At 42.8% G+C, this 23,597-nt stretch overlaps 1 protein-coding gene across 1 annotated transcript; it reads right to left on the reverse strand.

The window, feature by feature from the left end:
• Window positions 1–11,620: 11,620 nt before the first annotated feature.
• On the reverse strand, window positions 11,621–21,755 carry LOC108666809. The gene is made up of 2 exons (XM_018153737.2): window positions 21,656–21,755; window positions 11,621–13,902 (listed from the first exon to the last, which is right to left on the reverse strand). The coding sequence occupies exon 2, from the start codon at window positions 13,890–13,892 to the stop codon at window positions 12,039–12,041; it is 1,854 nt and encodes a 617-aa protein (XP_018009226.1). The 5' UTR covers window positions 13,893–13,902; window positions 21,656–21,755; the 3' UTR covers window positions 11,621–12,038.
• Window positions 21,756–23,597: the final 1,842 nt, after the last annotated feature.

Here is a 23,597-nt window from a genome sequence, read left to right on the forward strand (position 1 = left end):
GGCTGGAGGCGCAGGTCGTCTGTCTGGTGCGACGCAGGCTGGGGGCGCAGGTCGTCTGTCTGGTGCGACGCAGGCTGGAGGCGCAGGTCGTCTGTCTGGTGCGACATTCCTCGCCTTCATCTCAATATCACCTGGCACTACAGCCGCCAGGTGTGTGGCGACTATAACTATGACGTACATTTCTCGCCTCCAAGGCTGACGGTGAGGTGTGAATGAAACGCGTTTGGGTAATTCAATCACGCCTTTATTTGTCTATTCAATCACATAAAAAGTTAAACTCAGTATAATTAATACCACACAAAACACACAGTCTAATTAATGACATTTGTATGAAGGTTGACATTTGTATGAAGGTTGACATTTGTATGAATGCTGACATTTGTATGAATGCTGACATTTGTATGAATGTTTAATTTGTAGGAATGTTGACATTTCTTGATCTTGGCATCACCAATTCTGGCAGTATTTACAGGCTCATAAATAACAATTTCGTACTTCATAAACCAAATCTCTCTCGCACTTCAAGCAAACGTTTTTCGTTATCCTCCAACGCATTATGAAATAGAATTTTCCTCGTCCTAGTGTTCCTCGTCCTAGTGTTCCTCGTCCTAGTGTTCCTCGTCCTAGTGTTCCTCGTCCTAGTGTTCTCGCAGGTGTCGCTGTGGCGCTCTTTGCAGGTCGGCGTCACTGGGCACCGCTGGTCCCCCCGGTGGCACGCGGTCCGTGATGAGGAGGAAAACATGCCACCTGTGGGAGTGCGGTAGAGAATATCTTGCGTGGCATGTGGCACGCCAGCTGCCGCCATCTTGTGTGGCGCTATCATTGGCCGACAAGTGGCGGCCAACGACAGAGCGCCATCATATTAACATTAATATATTAAAGTTGGTTATCTTGAATATATTAATTCAATTTAATCATAAAGAATCATATAGAATTACTATATTGGTATAATCAACATTAGGGAAATGAATTATGCAGTCTCATTATATGCAAGTTTGACGAAAGGCCAGAGCATGCTTTTTATTAACAATCTTCTTAGTTGCTTTTTTAACGAGTCAAACAAAATTTCTTGATGGCGCCGGGAGATCAAAATGCAAGTTACAAACTGAAATTTTAATGGAATGCAACGTTTCGAAAATACAATTTTCATTATCAAGCTGCCGAAGGTTTTACAACACTTGAAATTGAACTAGTAACCTTCACCAGCTTGATAATGAAAATTGTATTTGCGAAATGTCGCATTCCATTAAAATGTAATTTGGTAACATGCTTTTTGATCTCCCGGCGCCAGTAAGAAATTTTGTTCGACTCACGGAAAAAATGAATAAGGAGATTATTTGTAAAAAGCATGCTCTGGTCCTCAATCAAGCTTTCATAAAAGAAAAACTTCTGCCGAACTGTAAATAATATACATTTTATATTATTTATAGTATAATATAATATAAATGTAGATTATTGCATCATTTATGCTTAAATAATATAAATTATTAAGAATATAGGACTAAGATATAGATCAACAATAATAACGGCATATAATTATTCTGATCTGTCATATGATAATGATTGTCGTGATGATGGCGGTGTATCCAATAACTGGCCGACAGTGGGCGGTCCTGCGGCATCGGCCGTCTTTTTAAAATCAAAATTACACATCAATAACATCTTTTTAGAATATATATGAGAATATCATTATATCATTCAAGGATATAAGAATATTGGCCCACAGTTCAGTGGCCGCTGTTCACTCACCCGCAAACCCAGGCGTGCGTGTCGCCCTCGTCGTCCGTCCTGATGCCCTCGGCCTGCAACTTCTGCAACAGCAGCCGCAGCTCCGCGCCACGCAGCCTGCAGCCCTGCAATTCCAGCCCCCCGAACCTGGGAACACAAACTGCAGTGTCATTCCCCATGACGCACAAACGGTAGTGTCATTCCCCCTAGCGCTCATACTGCAGTGTCATTCCCCCTAACGTTCATACTGCAGTGTCAATCCCCCTAACGCTCATACTGCAGTGTCAATCGGCACAAACTGCACATACGCACAAACTGCAGTGTCATTCCCCAGACTCACAAACTGCAGTGTCATTCCCCCTAGCGCTCATACTGCAGTGTCATTCCCCCTAACGCTCATAATGCAGTGTCAATCGGCACAAACTGCACATACGCACAAACTGCAGTGTCATTCCCCAGACTCACAAACTGCAGTGTCAGTCCCCATGACGCACAAACTGCTGTGTCATTCCCCAGACTCTCAAACTGCAGTGTCATTCCCCATCCCAAATAAAAATTTAAGGTGGCGCATCGATGATTATAGGTGGCTATAGGTGGAAATTATAGGTGGAGCACCGATGGCGCATCGATGCGGCATCGATGGCGTGTCCGGTCTATGTTCCACCTATAACCCGCCTATGGCCACCCTACCCTAAAAGCTCTTCTTCCACCAATAACTAAACAATAGTGGCTGTGGCGCATCGATGCGCCATCGATGGCCACCTCTCGGAATAAATTTTAAAAAATGCCCCCGGTAGCACCTAGCCTTGATTATGAACTATCGGCTGCCATAATAATGTCACATTTCTCCCGAGCATGAATATTTTTATTAACGAATAAATATGAAGGGAATATAATGTTCATATCGTAGATGATAGGCACTAATCAAGGCTTCATATTCAGATGGCCTAGATTTAGATGCATCATCTATGAAATGAAATACGTATTCCATTCAAGTTATACCGTATAAAGTCAATATATACACAGGAGAAAAATGACATTCATAACAGAAACGATAGTTCTTAATCTAGACTAGGTGTTACCGGGAGCATAACTTAACTGAGTGTACGATGATTATATTATTTAGCACAACAGTTTTCAAAAAATTCCAGGCCCACAGTTGAAACAGTCTATGCATCAACATGATGGGAAGCCTCAGCCTTAGGAAAGTCATCAAAAATGCAAATTATTGTAATTTCAGGAATTAAAGAAGTCAACCAAAATATGCTTTATTGAATAAGCTCCCGAAAAAGATCTACAATATGAACGGAATTGCGACTATACTTTTGGTATACAAGTAGATGCACCATATGAAAAATAACGTGTCATACGGGCCGTCGCACACTACGAAAAATTAATTCTTATAACGCTGATTTTCCTAACACATGATAATTAAAAGATGACTAATGCCAAAAAATGTCTGTGTATAATCACCACGCGAGAAATACATCGCTTAGAAATGACTATAATCTGAGGACACAAATGCAGAAAGTGGTGGCATCCAAAAAAATATGTGATGTCCAATACATTCGAACACGCTAGTAGCAACATTTGTAAAACTTATGTAGCCACACCAACCCTATATTGATGACAGCATATTCCTTTTCTTAACTTCTTATAATTGAATAAGCAAATACCCTTCCTAATACTAATTTTTGAACATTTCCGCATTGAGCAATAAAAACAGCACCTAGATTGTTAGGTAGCCTCCCATATAAAATTCACTTTAAAATGTACTCACTCGAGAGTGGAAAATTTTTTCGACCTCTATCATGTAGGTTGTCGTCACTTGATTCAAAACCTACATTGTGCAAAAGCACAGCCCAACTTGCTGAATGCGAAGGACCAGCAGTGAGCGCATTCAAAGCAGCGACTTGAATACGGGCCGGAGCGACTGCAGGCTCGCTGGCTTGACGATTTGGGGTAGAGACGGTAACCGCAGATCTTGTTGCACGACTTGGAGTTGAGGGATTTGTAGGAGTTGCGCGATTTGTGGCTGGTAGTTGCGTCCTTCCCACTTCTGCGCTGCTCCGACCAGCCAATTGCTCCTGCACAATATAAAAATTTATTCAATAAATGCTACAAATCGCAGAATGAAACACAGAAGTCTTAGAAAACATGTAGAAAATCGCAGAAGTCTTAGCAAACATGGAGTCACGGCAAACATGGAGTCTCGGCAAACATGGAGTCTCGGCAAACATGGAGTCTTAGCAAACATAGAGTCTCGCAAACATAGAGTCTCGGCAAACACAGAGTCTCGGCTTCCACTGAGTCTCGGCTAAAACTGAGTCTCGGCAAACACCGAATCTCGGCCAACACTGAGTCTCAGCAAACATGGAGTCTTAGCAAACATAGAGTCTTAGCAAACAAGGAGTCTTAGCAAACACGGAATCTTAGCAAACATGGAGTCTTAGGAAGCATGGAGTCTTAGGAAACATGGAGTCTTAGGAAACATGGAGTCTTAGGAAACATGGAGTCTTAGGAAACATGGAATCTTAGGAATTATGGAGTCTTAGCAAACATGGAGTCTTAGCAAACATGGAGTCTTAGGAAACATGGAGTCTTAGCAAACATGGAGTCTTAGCAAACATGGAGTCTTAGCAAGTATAGTCTCGGCAAACAAGGGGTCTCTGAAAACATGGAGTCTCAATGATTAAGTGATGTGACAGTATCGGCATCTGAAACTGAAGAACTTTCATTATGCAGCGTTGTACAGGCAAAAGTTGAGTAAAAAAGAACTAATTGCAAAGCAATTTAAGTAATATTACACAAGCTGGTTCCTGCTAAAAAGATTTTGAAAAATGTTGCATGTGTATATCGTGAGGACCATATTACTACTATTTCAACCAAATTCATTAATCGTTACGTGAGCGAACGACTGCACTTTCGAGATTGACTCAGAGTTTCAGAAACAAGTATGAATAAAATTGGAAAATTTATCGAGAAATAGCAGATGAAAAAATTAATCAAAATGCTGTACATTAGGGTTGCTGAATAACTGGAGAGAATTTAACACGCTACAAAAAATTGCAAACGAATTGCAATAAATTAAATAACAATTNTTTAATGATTTAATATAATATAATTTAACAGAATATGATTTATTATAAAATAATATTATTGTTTAAAATAACATAAAATATAATATAATGTAATGCAATATAATATATTTTCATGACAACATTATGTATCCTAACAAATATATGCAATATATTATCAATACTAGCAAAATATTTAATTTGTACATTAAAAATATATCAATTTAAAACGCACCTAAAGATGCAACAGAAAGACCTGAAAGAATTAGGAGGTTTTCTCTATGGGCACTGCCCGATGATTTTCACACAGCTGGTGATACATTGCTCAATGGTGACGACTTCCGTTTGTTTTGCATGTAATCAGGTTTGGAGGCTATATGGGCTTCATTTTCTAAACCTGCTGATTACGCATTGCCGTGTAACATGTGGTGCACAGCTCTTGCATAGTTATCTGAAATATATATAAACAATTACACACAAAATCCATTACCTAAGCAAAGTGCACAGGTTGCCTTGCGAGGCAGCCTATAAACTAATCGTAATAGCGGGAGGACATTCGGTCACTGCAAGCGCACGACGATTTCTGGGCATAGAATGCCATTTGCTCCAGACGAATAGAATATTTTACTAGTGATAGACAAAATTGCATTAAATAGCATACAAATCAGATAGATGCAAATTGTAATCGAATATATCATTTATATATGCAGATCAGGGAACAAATTAAACTGTCAATATTTGCTTGGATGTTTATATATATGACTTACCGGTACTTTAGGTGGTCACAGTGCATTTCACTGGGAAGGGTTTCCATCGTTTCCTAACATGCGCTTTCTGCTCAGATAAACACCACCTTGGCCATTCTTTAAGGCAATAACTGCCCTTTTTAGCCATCCATATACTGTTATTGTTAGTAGGCTAATTGCAACATAAAAAATAACATTTCAAAAAAGGCAAATAATCTGAAAAAAATAATGGAAAAATAAAAAAAAATCACCAACCCTGATTCTAATTATAAATAAAAATGTTGTCAGGTCAACTATATAGCTGTAACTCTTTATTTATCTTATCATCACCTTCAACAATGCTTTGTTGTTTCTGCCTAGTAGACAGTTCATTGTATGATTCCTGTCCCATGCGTAATTTCAATACAATTTGTAAATACTATTCAATAATAATCATAATATCAATAATAATAAATATTGATCACTTCTAATTTTATTATTGTTGAGAGACTGGATTGCTGTTTTCATGTTATGCTTGAGTAATCTAAAAACAAATTTTTTCATTCATTCATTCATGCGCCGGCTGTGGCTGCAAACGGATGTGCGCTGCTCCGTCAATCCTTTATTCCTTTGTTTGCAACTTTGGCCAGGGTCATATCCGATCTTCGTGAATCTTTAAACAACCGATTGACAAGATGACTTTCTTGCGTGGGTCGTTTTACAGTGAATATACAGTGTCTAAATGGTCATGTCTGGAGTATTACAGTGTCTAAATGATCACTATGCAAGAGTGCAGTTCGTTTTCCGGCTCGTTTTTTTCCACCCTTGGCTACCAACACCCTATACTTGGCTGATCCAAGCCCTGTGATGCTAGTCTTCGTTCGACCAAGATTCCACGGATTTTTTAAGTAATCGTCTCGACGTTATACATACAGGTCTTCTAGCTGCTTTTTAGAGGTCTGACACTGCCATTTTACAATCTGTAACGTGAGTTGAATCGGGCTGATATCCATGGCACCATTAGCCTACTCGACAATGCAGCTGCTTGGCCTGCGGCCAGCCGCTGCAACCCTCGATCCATCCGTCCGTTAACGAGTCGATTTGCTCGTTGCTACCCTCGCCCCTCGTCTGCCTTTTCGCGGATGCCGTGCCGGTCGTAACAGGCGTACTGCCGCCATGTATCGGGTTGCGTGCAACGGTGGTGCGTTTGTGATAATTGGCAATCGGCCGTTGCCACGACGGCAGCCATCTGTGCTAGACTGTGCGTCGGCTGATCCTTCTGCTGCTGAACGTGGACCTGTGTCGGCTCGTAGGCCTCATAACCTGCGCAGCGTCCGTGTCGATCGTAACTCCGCGCAGTCAAATCGCCGGTTAATGTTCGGCAGCCTAAACATCCGCTCGCTGAACAACAAAGTTGACGAGTTCCTTCGCATCCGCCGCTCGCGCTCTTTGGATGTCGTCTTCTTGACCGAGACCTGGCATGATGCTGACTCGGTTTCCATCGCGCGTCTTCGGGCTGAAGGACTCCAAGTGGCCGAGCGTGCACGGCCTCGCGCGCAGCCCAACACCCTAGTGACGAATCACGGCGGACTATGCAGGAAGCTGACCTTTCAACAGAAGGCAACGCGGTTTTAGACGAAATCGCTCCTGTTTGTCTCAGTTACTGGAACATCACCACCAAATCTTTGCCGTGCTGTAGGAGGGGCCGGGGTGGATGTGGTGTATTTTGATTTCGCGAAAGTGTTAACATAGTTGACCATGGAGTTTTCTTCAGAAAATTAAGACTACCGAGGTTCGATGGTGAATTGTTGACACGGATACAAAGTTTCCTAACAGAAAGGCTATAAGCTGTCGTTGTTGGAGGCTCGAGATCGAGCGAGGCTAGGGCGAAGAGTGGAGTATGACAGGGAACGGTACTCGGCCCGATCCTCTTCCTCATTCGCATCACATGGAAAATGATAACAAGAATGACACCAAACTTCGAAAGCAAGACCTTCAGGTTTGTGACATACCATAACGAGAGAAGAGGGAGACTGCAGGATTCCCCCACTACGTAATAGATCTGCAGTCAGATATCAATTTCGGCCGAAAGAAATCAATTCGTCTCTTGAAAGACCTTCAACAGACGACTGGACATATTTCTGGGCAAAATCTCTCATCAACCGCCTCTGCACCACTACCGACAGCGAGAAGCAAGCAACAGCATCGTGCATCAGCTGGCCATGCGGGGGGTTGATGCGCGATAATCAGAGGCGGTAATCCATCGTGGCCTGGGACTGCTACGTCCTAAACAAATACTATATATAAGGATACTTATTACACACTAGTCTCGCAGCAAAGTTCATTACGGATTGCAGTTTATTAAGTGCGCGGTCGGAAGTCCATAGAGTGTTGCATAACCATAGTCCAATCTGGACAGAACGAGCGCCACCACGAGGGCCTCGAGAAACAGCGATTCTCGCTTCGTATTCATCACAGAGCGCCAAAACAAGCGATGATGGCTTTGCTCACCGCTCACCACTGGACTCGGAACAAATGCTTATAGAAAGGAGTTCCGAGTCCAGCTGAATGCCGAGGTTACGAGCCGAAGACGCAGGCGTGATGAACTCGCTAATTAAGCAGGGTTGGCCTGAAGCTAATGTTGGCGCCGAGCTGTTGCAAACCAGATAAATTCGTTTTTTATGTATTTTTAGACAGTTGAAATGTCCCTCGCAACGCTGAGCGTCAACGTTTCAATGTAAACAACCTTTCCCACGGTCTCGCAATAACGGCCCGCATTCTTAGCATTCTTAACATTTACGCATAATACATGTTCAATATTACCTACTGTCAATATTACCTACTTTATTCAAGCACATATGTACATAATATAATGTACATATACATAAAATAATATGCATTGTAACAACATAGAATATTCGTGTATTATATACTATTTATAGCCACATATATGATCCCAACGTAATAGATTACAGCCGCTCATGTTATTGCTCATTGATTAATGTTAATAAGTCAATTATTTAATTAATTTTTAGATATATTTATTAATAAAAATATGTGTAATATTTTATGTTTTGTGATTATTTGTTATTTGGTTATTATCCTGGTGTATAATCACCAAACTTCACAATAAACAACGACTGTACAACATATATTTGTGCAAAACTCACTGAGATCCTCGTATGTCCCCCCGAGGGCGCTGAGGTCCAGGGGCGCCGCCATGCGGATGTGGAGGACAGCGCCGTGGGCCACTGAGGCGAGGGAGAAGACCCCAGCGGAGGTGCCTACGCACCCGCTGAACTCCTCCAGCCTCACCCTGTCGCCCAGGAGGGAGATGGTGAGGCATGAATATGACAAGCAGTCCCTTGTAACGAACGGAGCAGCAATCCATTATAATTGACCAGCAATCAATTGTAATGGATCAGCAACCCATTGTAATGGACCAGCAATCCATCATAATTGACCAGCAATCAATTGTAATGGACCAGCAATCCAATGTAATGGACCAGCAATCCATTGTAATGGACCAGTTCCTGAGAAGTTCTCATCGGCACCTGCAAGTTCTTATCTTCACCAGCGGGTTCTTGCATGTACCAGCAGGTTTTTATTTATTCTTGCAACTTCTTACCTGCACCTGAATGGTTCCTGCATGTTCCAGCGTGCACGTGCAGGGTTCTTGCATGAACCTGCAGGCTNCGTCATCATGCGGAGGTGCACAACATTAATCGACCAACGATTGCTGGAACCGTCTTAATTTGACCCCAGCTATCGATTTCCAAGCTACCGGATTTGTCTAAAATAAAATTTGAGATTGTTTGCGTAAGGACTTTCTGGCTAGAAATTTTAGTGTTGTATCCTATTTACGTGTATTATGTATTTATGTCCAACCATATTTCACTATTCAATGCTTCTCTTAACTTGAAAATGAATGTTGCTACATTCGAAACGTCGTTAATATAATATTATTTGCTAAATCTGCCTTTTGATCTACCAACGTCATCTAAGAATTGTTCAACTCCTTGAAAATTCAAATGCACTCTCTGGTCATAAATTGTACGCACATATTCTATTTATAGCCACATATATGATCCCAACGTAATACATTACAGCCGCTCATGTTATTGATCATTGATTAATGCTAATAAGTCAATTATTTAATTAAATTTTTGATATATTTATTTTTAAAAATATGTGTAATATTTTATGTTTTATGATTATTTGTTATTTGGTTATTATCCTGGTGAATAATCACCAAACTTTACAATAAACAACGACTGTACAATATATATTTGTGCAAAACTCACTGAAATCTTCGTATGTCCCCCCGAGGGCGCTGAGGTCCAGGGGCGCCGCCATGCGGATGTGGAGGACAGCGCCGTGGGCCACTGAGGCGAGGGAGGAGACCCCAGCGGAGGTGCCTACGCACCCGCTGAACTCCTCCAGCCTCACCCTGTCGCCCAGGAGGGAGATGGTGAGGCATGAATATGACAAGCAGTCCCTTGTAACGAACGGAGCAGCAATCCATTATAATTGACCAGCAATCAATTGTAATGGATCAGCAACCCATTGTAATGGACCAGCAATCCATCATAATTGACCAGCAATCAATTGTAATGGACCAGCAATCCAATGTAATGGACCAGCAATCCATTGTAATGGACCAGTTCCTGAGAAGTTCTCATCGGCACCTGCAAGTTCTTATCTTCACCAGCGGGTTCTTGCATGTACCAGCAGGTTTTTATTTATTCTTGCAACTTCTTACCTGCACCTGAATGGTTCCTGCATGTTCCAGCGTGCACGTGCAGGGTTTTTGCATGAACCTGCAGGCTCTTGCCTGCACTTGCATGGTTCTTAAATGCACCTACAGGATCTTTCATGCACCTACAGGTTCTTACTTGCACCTGCAGTACATGCACATGCGGTGTTCTCCTGCACTTGCATGGTTCTTAAATGCACCTACAGGATCTTTCATGCACCTAAAGGTTCTTACTTGCACCTGCAGTTAAGAGCTGCAGGCTCTTACCTGCACCTGTGAGGTTCTGACATCCACCTACATGTTCTTAAATGCACATGCAGATTCTTATATGCCCCTACAGGTTCTTAAATGCACATACAGATTCTTGAATGCACCTACAGATTCTTAAATGCACCTACAGGTTCTTAAATGCACCTACAGATTCTTACATGCATCTACAAATTCTTACATGCACCTACAGATTCTTACATGCACCTTCAGGTTCTTAAATGCGCCTACAGATCCTTACATGCTCCTACAGGTTCTTAAATGCGCCTACAGNGGCTTACAGCTCATGCCATCAGAGCGGCATGCAGCTCATGCCATCAGAGCGGCTTGCTGCTCATGCCATCAGAGTGGCTTACAGCTCATGCATTCAGAGCGACACGCAGCTCATTCCATCAGAGCGGCTTGTAGCTAATGTCCAGGAGTAGTTTGTTGATAAAAATCATGTGTTTACCAGCAGACCTAGTTTAGCTATGAGTCCACTGAGTCACAGAGGGCTTGCCTCAGACGCTAAATCGACAGCTTATACAGCATATGTGTCACGAGGACGAGAACCCGGTGAACGTAGGTACGAAGTCTATGAATGGGCTGAAAACTTTAGTAAAGCCCCCGCAGAAGCTGATAAGGGCGCACCCTGCGATGTAATTCGCGTTAGAGCTACTCCGATCAAATAGTCGACGTCTTAGCCTTTTACCAATAATGTATCTCTCATATATAACCACCCTCGTATCAAGATAAGTTCTCTAGATAGATGATGTCTTACTTATCCCTCACGCACCTAGTCAACGAACCTTAGTTCTCAAGTCTGGAAACTCATAAAGGTGTCTTACAGACACTTTTACCTTCAGAGCGCTTGCATATCATGCCATCAGAGCGGCATGCAGTTCGTGCCAGCTCATAATAAGTAGGAGGGTAAATACAATAGTAAATAGGAGGGGTAAATATAATAGCAAGCATATCCCAGATGCTCGTTTTTGCGCCTTCAGACTGGATAGGGGGGGTTCGTTGACTTAAGTGCGTGAGGGATAAGTAAGACACCATCTGTCTAGAAAACTCATCTTGATACAGGGTGGTTATATGTGATAGATACTATACAGATAAAGCTAAGACGTCGATCGTGTAGCTCTAACGCGAGTTACATCGCGGCGTGCGTACTTGTCAGCTTTTGAGGGGACCTTACTAGGGTTCCCAACCCATTTAGAATCATGGCTCCCGCCCAATACTGAGGTCCTGGTCGCGTGATCTATTATGCAGCTCACTGCTCTTGGCTAGGAACATTATGAAGCTCGCTGCTCATGGCTGGGAACATCATGCAGCTCACTGCTCATGCCCGGTAACATTATGCAGCTCGCTTCCTATGGCTGAGAACATTATACATCTCGCTGCTTATGGCTGGGAACATTATGCAGCTCAACACTCATGGCTGGAAGCTTCATACTGCTCTCTGCTCAATGCGTGGTGATAAACCAGGTCATCTGACGCATATACTCACCTACTCATACCCTCCTTAGAAACTCCCAGTATGATGTGAAGGAGGTCGGCGCTCCCTCCAATGATGCACTGAACGATGTAATGACCAGCAAACATTTCCTGCTCACTCTTATGCTTGAATTGATAGCTTGAATTCTGGTTCAAATCTAGAGGTTTGTGATCCTTCAGCAACACTGAGAGTACTACTGCGGGATCGAACTTGTCTTCACCCTTCATTTTACCTTGACATCTCCGCTTAATGGTTCGCAACTCTGCCTCTGAGATAGTCACGACGTTGTCACGGAGCAACTCCAGCGCTTCAGCACCGATCAGAGCGAACACGTCGTCCACCAGGACGTCCAAATCCTCATCAATCGAGCCCGCTAGTTTGGCACTGATGAGCTTCCTGTACAGTCGTAGCTTGACTGGCGCCACGTCCCCGGGCGTTCGCCACGAGGATATTTCCTCAGCGAAGTGCTTATGCATCTCACAGAAATGAACCAAGTTGATGGGTTCCGTGAACAGACTTCTGACGTCTTCACTGAGCGACTCGAAGCTCCGTGTTATCGCCCCAACCTGAGCGCCGCCGCACATGGACATTTCATACCGCCTCAAGAATGTAAGTTGGTCGGCAAGTTTCGTGAGCGATAGGATCTCGTACTGAGTAAAACTGACATCGTAGGGCTTCAGCAGAGGTGCCAGCTCCTCCTTCACGGCATGAGGACGAGTCGTGATCAACACACGACAATTTCGGCGCCATGTTTTCTCGATAATCTCAATAACGACTTTTCTGGAACTTTCGTTGACTTCGTCAAAGCCATCTATGATGAATAAGACATCGAGGCGCAGGAGAGCCATGAGGACATTTTCTTTCGATAGTTCTTTGCAAAGGTCTTCATAGTGCTGCTGGATGACGTCACTCAGTGTTGGTGTAGTGCGATCCCTGCACTGGAAGAAGATGAGCTGGTTAAACGACCTCAAGTAATCAGGAGCTGTTTCTTGAGTGTTGAAGAATTGCAGCACAATGTTTTTGACGAGGGTTGTCTTACCGGCGCCGGCGATGCCCGATACCACCATGACCTTCTCATGAGCCTCAAATATTTCGGTGTATGAAACAGTTTTCCCTCTGCCGGTTTCTTGCACATTCACGTCGAGGGCGTGAAATACGGTCTGACGTTGCACAGTATCCTCGTTCAGTGAAAGTTTTTCATATTCAAGCTTGGCCTCCCAGAGTAGTCCTACAGCCTGCTTCCCGCTAGATGCCAGCCTCGTACACCAGAAATAAATGCTTTGGCTGTCCATTCTCTTCACTATTTCGATTTCGTTGTTAAGGCTTTGTACCTCAGCATCAACATCTGCCTGTGAAAGAGCATAGAACCTCCCCGCTTCCCGCACCAGCTCCACCAGCACTGTTGTCAACTCAGTGAATTTCTGCGCGTCGACTGCGTTGTACAAGTCGTGCATGATGTCATTGCGCAGGTCCTTGACGGCGCGCAACTTGACGATCAGCGCTGCATGCTCCCTGACGATGTCGCCCTTGCCGAGATCGAACAATTTTGTTAGGAGAAGGAAGAGCGGTGTGACATCTAACGAGGTGGGGGTTTTAGAAGCTTCCAGAATTTTCCAGGAAAATCCCATTAGATTTTTCCACTCTCCGTTGCTGTAAGCACTTCCACGCCTCCGTTCCATCAATTGCCTGTATGTCTCGTTGCTTTGTTTGTCGTCACACTCCTTGTCTAGCGTGGACCGCATAACCCTGGGACTCAAGTCCAAGATACCGACAATGTTGCGGTAAATTCTAATGATTGGGTCGTCCACAGTGACAGCTGGTGAAGCAGCAGCAGGGCCGGCAATCGAGCCTGTGCCTGCCATCTTGCGGGATCTGTTGAGGCGAGAAATTCTTTGTGAATATTAATGCAAAACTCATGCAAATATTAGCCATATCAGCTTGGTTGAAATATTACATCATACCCAAAATTCCTCTGAATTTTGACTAATATTGATTCTTTACGTAAGTAAATGACTTGTAGAATGCATATAAGAGATAAATAGATAATCTTATTAGGAGTAAATATTTGAACTAATCACCTGGAAAATGAAATATGTAGAGATAAATACTTCGGATAATTGAATAATTGAACGCAATTTTGGTCAGAAACGTAATATCGTGCAAATTTTTAACCGAAAATAGAAATCCGAAATGCAGTAATTCCAAGGGGAGCAGTGCTGTAATAAAGCAGGCATAAAGGAAGGCAACTAGCGGTCCAGGGTGATAGGTGTTGTCATAAGCAGGCATTAATGAAGCCACTATCAATCCAAGGTGAGCTGGGCTGTAATAAATCAGACGTTAAAGAAGGCAACTCGCAATCCAGAGTGAGAAGTACTGCAATAAAGCAGGCATCATAAAAGGCTCCTAGCATTTCAGGGTGAGAAGTGTCGTAATAAAGAAGACAACTAGCAGTCCAGGGTAAGAAGTGCTGTAATGAAGAAGGCATTAAGGAAGGCTACCACCAGTCCATGGGGAGAAGTGCAGTAATAAAGAAAGCATTAAAGGAGGTGCTAGCAGTCCAGGGGGAGAAGTGCTCTTTTAAAGCAGTCACTAAATAGGGCCACTAACAGTCCAGGGTGAGAAGTGCATTGATAGAGCAGGCATAAAAAAAGGCCACCAGCAGAATAAGGGGAGAAGTCCTGTCATAAAGCAGTCATGAAAGAAGGCTGCTAGCCGTCCAGGAGGAGAAATGCTGTAATGAAGCAGTCATGAAAAAAGGCTACTAGCAGTCCAGGGTAAGAAGGGCTGCAATAAAGCAGTCATAAAAGAAGGCTACATGTAGTCCAGGATGAGAAGTGCTGTAATAAAGCAGTGTTAAAAGAAGGCTACTAGGGGTACGCAGCCGTGCACCATCATATTTGTGCACCAATCCGCTCTGAAAGGAACGCCTAGCATATTTCCGGACTACCACCAATCAGCCGTGGATTAAGCTATCCGACGGTAACTAGCCCGTGACATCATCTTGCTTTAAATATTAGGAACTTTACGCCACCACATTCTGAAGCGAATAGCCCAGAGAATAATGGCTGTCCACCACTGTACGTTGCATCGAATCGACACTTCATACCCTGACTTTAGCTCGAACTGTAACTTGCGGAAACGGACTGCGACCAACCAGCCCAGCCCGCCAGTGGAACTGCATGCATCATGCCGTGCACCACCAGATCGTCACCTTTGGCTCACAACATTGGGGTTAGGTTTCAGAAATCATAGTTCTGTTCCAAAATCTATCGTCCTTCGACGAGCGACTTCCACAGCTTCGCTAAATTACGTAACTTTTAGCTCACAGCAGCTGAGGTTAGGTTTCAGATAGAAATGATGTTATACAGCAAATGATAGATATAAATGCTGTATTAAAGCTGGCAGTATATCAGGCTACTAGCAATCCATTCAGAGAAGCTCTGTTATAAAGCTGGAATTGGAGAAGGCTATTTGCCGTCCAGAGGAGAAGCGTTTGTTATACAGCAGGTATTGAAAAAGGTTTGCAGCAGTCTAGGGTAAAAAGTGCTTCTCTTCCATATCATCGTTAAAAAAATTAATCCGGCATCTAATTCAACCATGTGAGCGATATATTGTTATTAAATTCAAATGGTAAAGAATAAGCATCCATCAGACGGAGAAAATTGGAGAAAATAAAACTCGTTCGTACAACAGTGCTGAGCAGTGCAGATAACGGCTGCGAGGACAGCAAATAATAACGGCTGTGAGGACAGCAAACGGCTGTGAGGACAGCAAATAAGCAGTGCAGATAACGGCTGTGAGGACAGCAGATAACGGCTATCTTATCAAAATTTTGATTCCTGTCAGCCGCTGGCTCAAGGACGTCCCAAGCTCGCCTAGCGGTGTAAATTAGCAGCTCTATGTCCGCTTTAGGTTCTGGTTGTACGAAGGAAATAAGCACCTGATTACGATCTGGTCTATTCCTTAGGTACGAGTTCTCTGCACATAATATCTGGATTATGGACGATACTGGAACGAAGGTTTTCCTGATCAAGTATATACGTATATTTTTTCTATTCAATGATACGTTTTTTCATGGCAAGGATGAATTTTTTATGGCAAGGATATATTTTTTAAGTCAAGGATATAAATTTTTATGTCTATTTTTTCACGTCAGTGATAGATTTTTTAAGCCATGAATATATTATTTTTAAAGTTAAGCATTCGATTTCTTAGTTGTTAGTAAATGAAGGAATGTAATATTTTTTATTAAATTTTCTTATTTTGAACTGTAAAGCGCTTTTTTATCATTTGCAAAATGAATGCAATTGGGTAAAGGGAGCAGATGTGGATGCCTTGCCCTAAGCCCATGGGCCCATTGCCCCAGGGGTGGGGCAATGGTCCCGTTGACGATGATCGTTGGTAGCAAAACGAAGTTTGGGACAGGATTAGCAGTCCGAACGCAGTTAGTCTGTCTTGTGAGAGCAGATCCCGACACCTAACCATGATGAATTAAAAGCGTAATATCCATTAGTTCCGGACAATGATTCAAACATCTCACAATGTTTCGAACATCTCACAATGATTCAAACATCTCACAATGATTCAAACATCTCGCAATGATTCAAACATCTCACAATGTTTCAAACATCACACATTGATTCGAACATCTCGCAATTATTCAAACATCTCAATGTGATTTCAATATCTCACAATGATTCGAACATCTCACAAAGATTCAAACCTTTCACAATGATTTAAACATCTTACAGTGATTTAAACATCTTAAAATGATTCAAACAACTCACAATGATTCCAACATCTCACAATGATTCGAACCTCTCACAATGATTTAAACATCTCACAATTATTCAAACATCTCACAGTGATTCAAACATCTCACAATGATTCAAACATCTCATAATGATTCAAACGTCTCACAATTATTTAAACATCTCACAGTGATTCAAACATCTCACAATGCCGCAAGGCTCGGTGCTTTGACCGATCCTCTTCCTCATCCACATCGCCGATATCGATTCGGAACTTACACACGCATCTACATTGTCATTTGCGGACGATACAAGAGTGCTGATGATGACCACAGAGGACCTAGCTTGCGAGAGGTTACAGGACGACTTGTCGACACTCTATGATTGGGCCCTAGTGAATAATATGCAATCCAACGGCACCAAGTTCGAAGTAAGGAGATGCTGAGTTGGCACAAAGACTGGGATGCCACATCGCTACTTGGCTTCGGATGGCACAGAAATTGAAGAGAAGCAACTTGATCGAGATCGCGGAGTGTTGATGTGTACCGAAGCCACGTTCGATGACCACATCAATGAAATAGTTGCGCGAGGGGGAGAAAGGATGGGGTGGATCTGGCAGACATTTCGAACGAGAGAAGCAGCACCAATGATTACACTCATCAGAGCCCCAGTGCTCCCCAATTTTAGATACTGCTGTCAGCTTTGGGCACCGCTCAAGACGTGTGCGGTGCGGAAACTGGATGCAGTGCAGCGAAACTTCACGTGCAGGATCAACGGCATGAGGGAGCTGCAACTGAACTACTACTGGGAAAGGCTGAAACACCTGGAACTGTACTCACTGGAGAGGAGAAGAGAAAGGTGTACCATACTGTACACTTGAGAGATGATAGCCAGACTGGCTCCCAATTTTGAATGTGATACCTCCAAAATTGTGACGTATTACAAAAGTTAGGGAACTGCAGGATCTCCCCATTCAAAACCGTGCTACTGCCAGAGTACAGACTCTTCGTGATGGATCACTGTCCGTGGTAGGACCAAAGCTGTTTAACGCCTTAACCAAGGTATTGAGAGGAGGGGAATTTGCCCTCACGACTTTCAAGAGACAACTGGATAAGTTTCTGAAGAAGATCCCGGTTTATCTTATCCAGTTATGGAAAACTACCCTCAGCAAGTGACAAGCAACAGCATCTTGCATCAGCTGGCACAAAGAAGGGCAAATAGACGGAACACGTCCAACGTGTTGATTGTCACATTTCAATGATTCAACTATCTCACAATGATTCAAACTTCTCACAGTGATTTAAACATCCCACAGTAATTCAAAATTCTCACAACGATTGTCACATTTCACAGTGATTCAAACATCTTTCAGTGATTTTAATATCTCACAGTAAGTCAAACACCTCACAGTGATTCAAACAACTCACAATGATTCAAACATCTCACAATGATTCAAACATCTCACAATGATTCAAACATTTCACAATGATTCACACATCTGACAGTGATTCAAACATCTCACGATGATTCAAACATCTCACAATGATTCAAACATCTCACGATGATTCAAACATCTCACGATGATTCAAACATCTCACAATGATTCAAACATCTCACGAAGATTCAAACATCTCACAATGTTTCAAACATCTCACAATGATTCAAACATCTCACAATGATTCAAACATCTCACAATGATTCAAACATCTCACNAACATCTCACCATGACCCAAACATCTCACCATGACCCAAACATCTCACCATGACCCAAACATCTCACCATGACCCAAACATCTCACCATGACCCAAACATCTCACCATGACCCAAACATCTCACCATGACCCAAACATCTCACCATGACCCAAACATCTCACCATGACCCAAACATCTCACCATGACCCAAACATCTCACCATGACCCAAACATCTCACCATGACCCAAACATCTCACCATGACCCAAACATCTCACCATGACCCAAACATCTCACCATGACCCAAACATCTCACCATGACCCAAACATCTCACCATGACTCAAACATCTCACCATGACCCAAACATCTCACCATGACCCAAACATCTCACCATGACCCAAACATCTCACCATGACTCAAACATCTCATCATGACCCAAACATCTCACCATGACCCAAACATCTCACCATGACTCAAACATCTCATCATGACCCAAACATCTCACCATGACCCAAACATATCACCTTGACCCAAACATCTCACAATGATTCAAACATTTCACGATGATTCAAGCAACTCACAATGATTCAAACATCTCACAATGATTCAAACATCTCACAATGGTTCAAGCATCTCAGAATGATTCAAACATCTCACAATGATTCAAACATCTCACAATGATTCAAACATCTCACAATGATTCAAACATCTCACGATGATTCAAACCTCTCACAGTAATTCAAACAGATGTTAGAGTCATTGTGAGATGCCTGGGTTTCTCGTCTTCTCTTTAATTTTGGTCACAACGAACAAAAAATATTGTTTTAAATGAGTTTTGGAGACTTTCTCGTTCATCTCAATGACCCTTTCTTCTTATCACCTGTGAACAATTTAAGACCATGTACGATACAAAAATATGAATAATCGCATAATCCCTTTAACTCTGTAGCATATGCAACGCAGTAGCTATGCAAGTGCACCGTCTTTGCCGATATATAAAAAAACGTGATGTTAACAGCAAGTGTAATTTATACCTTCTCTGAAGGCGGAACCTCCATCACTTCTTCTAACATGCTCTGGTTCGAAGCGTGTTTGTAGTATCTAGCTGAATCCTCACGTTGATGAGGAGTGCCTGCGCCATCTACAGCTTTCACAACTGCTGCTGCGGCTTCAGCACGCGCGGCACACTTGCTTCTTTCAACGAGTGTGAGTTAAAGTTATGTAGTTGCTTCCGTTACTCTACGATGACGACCCCCCGTGGTCACTAACTGTTCTTCATAGTTTGGTGCTCGCTCTTAGACTTGGACTTTCAGCCTCCTACCCATTTGGATATGCAGCCTTCCAACCGTGAGTGCTTGTCACAAGGAACTAAAGTGACCCTACTATTTGGCCTCTATTTTTTACCAGTTATTTCTACACACGACTGCACCCTTATCAAATAGCCGTGTTTTTGCTCCCCTCCCTCCATTTCCATTCTCTCTCGTTCCCTCCCAACGACTTGCACCAGATGGCGTGCTCCAGAGAGATGGGGGCGCCAACCCCTCATAATGATCTCGTTTGTTGCCATTATCATCATCGCATCACTCACCCTCGATACAATATTTAGGACCCTGCATAAATTTATAATGATTAATATTGAGGACCCTGCATATACATAAATTAACTTAGTATTAGATGCAGAATTAGCTTGCTTGAACTAGGGCGGTTAGTGTTTGCGAACTACCAGAGTCATCTGAACTTTGAGAAAGTTTCAGAGTCATTTTCCGTTTCAAAAATTTCGTATTATATCCAATTTACGGGTACTATGTACCCGTATGTACCTATGTCCGCCAAAATTAAATTGTTTAATGCTTTTTGTAACTTAAAAATTAATGTTGATACCTTCGGAACGTCGTTAAATATGTTATACGTTCCTGGTGAAAAAAATTATCCTGCCGCATGAGGCAAGCTCGTAATCAGACCAGGTCTTACAGCATTAAAATCGAACAAATTCATCTCAAGATCCGCGATGAATATACTAGGTCATCATTACTTTAAAATTAATTGATAGTCATCAAGCATTTACGCTTTTAAAGAATTGTTTCGCTCTACCTAAACTCCAATACGTCCTACGTGCGTCTCCTGCTTATACGCGGGTAGGTGATTTGGAGCGGTTCGATGAAGTGTTGGTTTCTGCCCTCTCGACCATAACCAATCTCAGCTTCGAGCGCGAATCTCTTGAACAAGCTGTGTTACCGGTCCGGCTGGGAGGTCTGGGTATCCGTATGTCAAAGGACATCGCGCTCCCTGCGTTCATATCGTCACTCCACTCCATCCGTGGCCTAGTTGATGCCGTTTTACATAATGTACGACTGGCCGAGGACGACAGTTCGCAGATGGCGGTGGATGAGTGGCGCAATGGGAACGCAGGTATTGCTTTGCCCGAGGACGCGAGTTTGGGCCGGCAGAGGACTTGGGATGGGCCTGTGGTCGCGGCCTCCGCAGCGCGGCTTTTGGAAGCGGCGGACCAAATATCCAGGGCTCGTCTACTTGCAGCGGCGAAGAGGGAGAGAGAGTGGCTTGTGGCTTCACGCTATTCCTTCGGATGCTCTTGGAACACTTCTAGATCGCGACTCCTTCCGCGTCTCAATTGCTCTTCGAGTTGGCGCAAATGTATGCGAACCCCACACTTATCGGTGCGGAAAGCGGATGGATGCACGAGGGCTGCATGGCCTTTCTTGTAAGTACAGCGCTGGGCGACATCCAAGACACTCGGCTCTGAACGATGTGGTCAGGAGGTCTCTTCAGAGCGCTGGCGTTCCTTCATGCCTTGAACCCGTTGGAGTGGACAGAGGGGATGGTAAGAGACCAGATGGCTTAACGGTTTTCCCGTTTTGTAATGGGAGGTGTTTGTGCTGGGATGCAACCTGCGTCGACACTTTTGCTGAGTCGCACGTCAATAAATGAATATTGATTATTCACAACGTCGTATTCCAGTAAATTTCATTTGATAACCTTCTCTTTGATCTCCCAGCACCCGCAAGAAATTTTGTGCGGCGTACTGAAAAAACAATAAGAAAATTGTTAACAGAAAGCATGCTCTGGTCTTCAATCAAACCTGTATGAAACTCTTGCCTAAGTACACAAATATCACATACACAAGGAACAAAAACTCAGAATTCAGACTGATGTTAAAAGATACCCGAGGCTTGCCGAGCGTATCAATCGTAAAGAACTTCAGGCTGAGCAGTACAACACTCCCCACTTGCGCGCCCCACGACACGATCGACCGTTCACCACGAGCGAGCTGAGCGTTGTGCATGGACAGAGCCTTCGTTATAAGTGCGACATATTGACGTACAAATTCCGCTTGGTGTTCGGTTGCCTGCCAACCGAACGCAAACAACTTCTTGACGGCGACGCTATTGATCGTTTGACCGACCTTGCGTGACTAACACATCGGCTTCGGTGGAACGCCTGATACACGTCAGTAGCTAATCCATGTCTGATTGAAATTGAATGCAATCGAGTATCTGCCAAGAATTTCAACAACGAATCTAACAAAATTGGATTGGATCTGACTGAAATTGGTTACTTAGGATTAAAATATCGGTAATGCTGGATAACACTTTTGATGGATCGTCTGGATACCTCAAATTAAAAATACATGATTGTTGTGTTCTTATTATCCGGTTCAATATTACCAGTTTCGCCATCCGGACCACTTGACTATGGTTAAGAGAATGATTATTTAGCTCTGGTAGAGTACGAAGACCGGATTATCGTCATAAGAATCTCAAGCAAACTGTCGTAGTATTGGCAATCATACATAAGGTGAAAATTTCAACCGAAACTTGACCTTAGCGCAATAGCCCTTAGTGCAATAAACTTTTTCATTAATTTTATGAACAAACCTCAAAGCTTAGATTTTTACTTGGTTTTTGATGTTCATATAATCAGCATCAAAATCATGCTGACCACTCTCAACATTGCCTACCATGACACCCACACACGTTCCTTTTTATTGATGAATGTCTGCGTTGATTTGCGTTGCTTTGAGTGTACAACAGTTGAATGACTGCGTTGATTTGCGTTGTTTTGAGTGTACAACAGTTGAATGCCTGCGTTGATTTGCGTTGCTCTGAGTGTACAACAGTTGAATGTCTGCGTTGCTTTGAGTGTACAACAGTTGAATGTATGCGTTGATTTGCGTTGTTTTGAGTGTACCACAGTTGAATGTCTGCGTTGATTTACGCTGCTCTGAGTGTACAACAGTTGAATGTCCGCGTTGATTTACGCTGCTCTGAGTGTACAACATTTGAATGTCTGCGTTGCTTTGAGTGTACAACAGTTGAATGTCTGCGTAGATTTGAGTTGACACTATATTGACACTATAAATCTATCTTGAGTATTATAACACACCTTGACACTGTGTGTTCAAATGCGGGACTGACTAGGACGGACCATAACCTACAAATCTAACTTCCGCATTTTTAAACTGAAAACTAAAATTACAAAAATGCAAAATTATAAAATAATAAATTCTAATTCCCTAACACCGGGCTGAGGTCATCGAGTTTAATATTCATGAAATGAGTTGAACTTCCTTAAATTCTCCATAGGAAAACATTGTGTGGATTTTTCTATTGATTGAGCTTGTCAGTAATGTGTTATTTGATGACTTAACTTTTTAGTTAATGGAACGTGTCACTAATGTGTCATTAGTGTCGGTAAACGGAGCTACTTGAGCCTGACTCGTTTGCTCACTTATGTTCTAATTTATGTTATTGAAACTTTTCCGTTGTATTGTCTATTTCTTCTCATAGATATTCTTCATTATGTAACTTCTACAAAATGATGTAATCCAGGGGCTCTGAGCACACATACAGAACAATAAGCGAGAGACTTGTTCAAATAATGACGCACTTTTTGCCCATGTGTGGGTCATATTGACCCAGTTGAGACCAGCAAAAGTGCGTATCAGTGCTACGTCCGCTTACTGTTCATCCTACTGGGCCTATACTTTCAAAAAATGTTATTAGATCGTAAGTTCATCAGCCAATCATTGACGGGCATTCAAGCAAAATCCACCAATCATAGACAAGAAAATAGGGTGTACGTACTTACGTTCACTTAGCGAGTTT

Source organism: Hyalella azteca, unplaced genomic scaffold (genome assembly GCF_000764305.2).
Source record: "Hyalella azteca isolate HAZT.00-mixed unplaced genomic scaffold, Hazt_2.0.2 contig5905, whole genome shotgun sequence".
Taxonomy (NCBI): Eukaryota; Metazoa; Arthropoda; class Malacostraca; order Amphipoda; family Hyalellidae; genus Hyalella; species Hyalella azteca.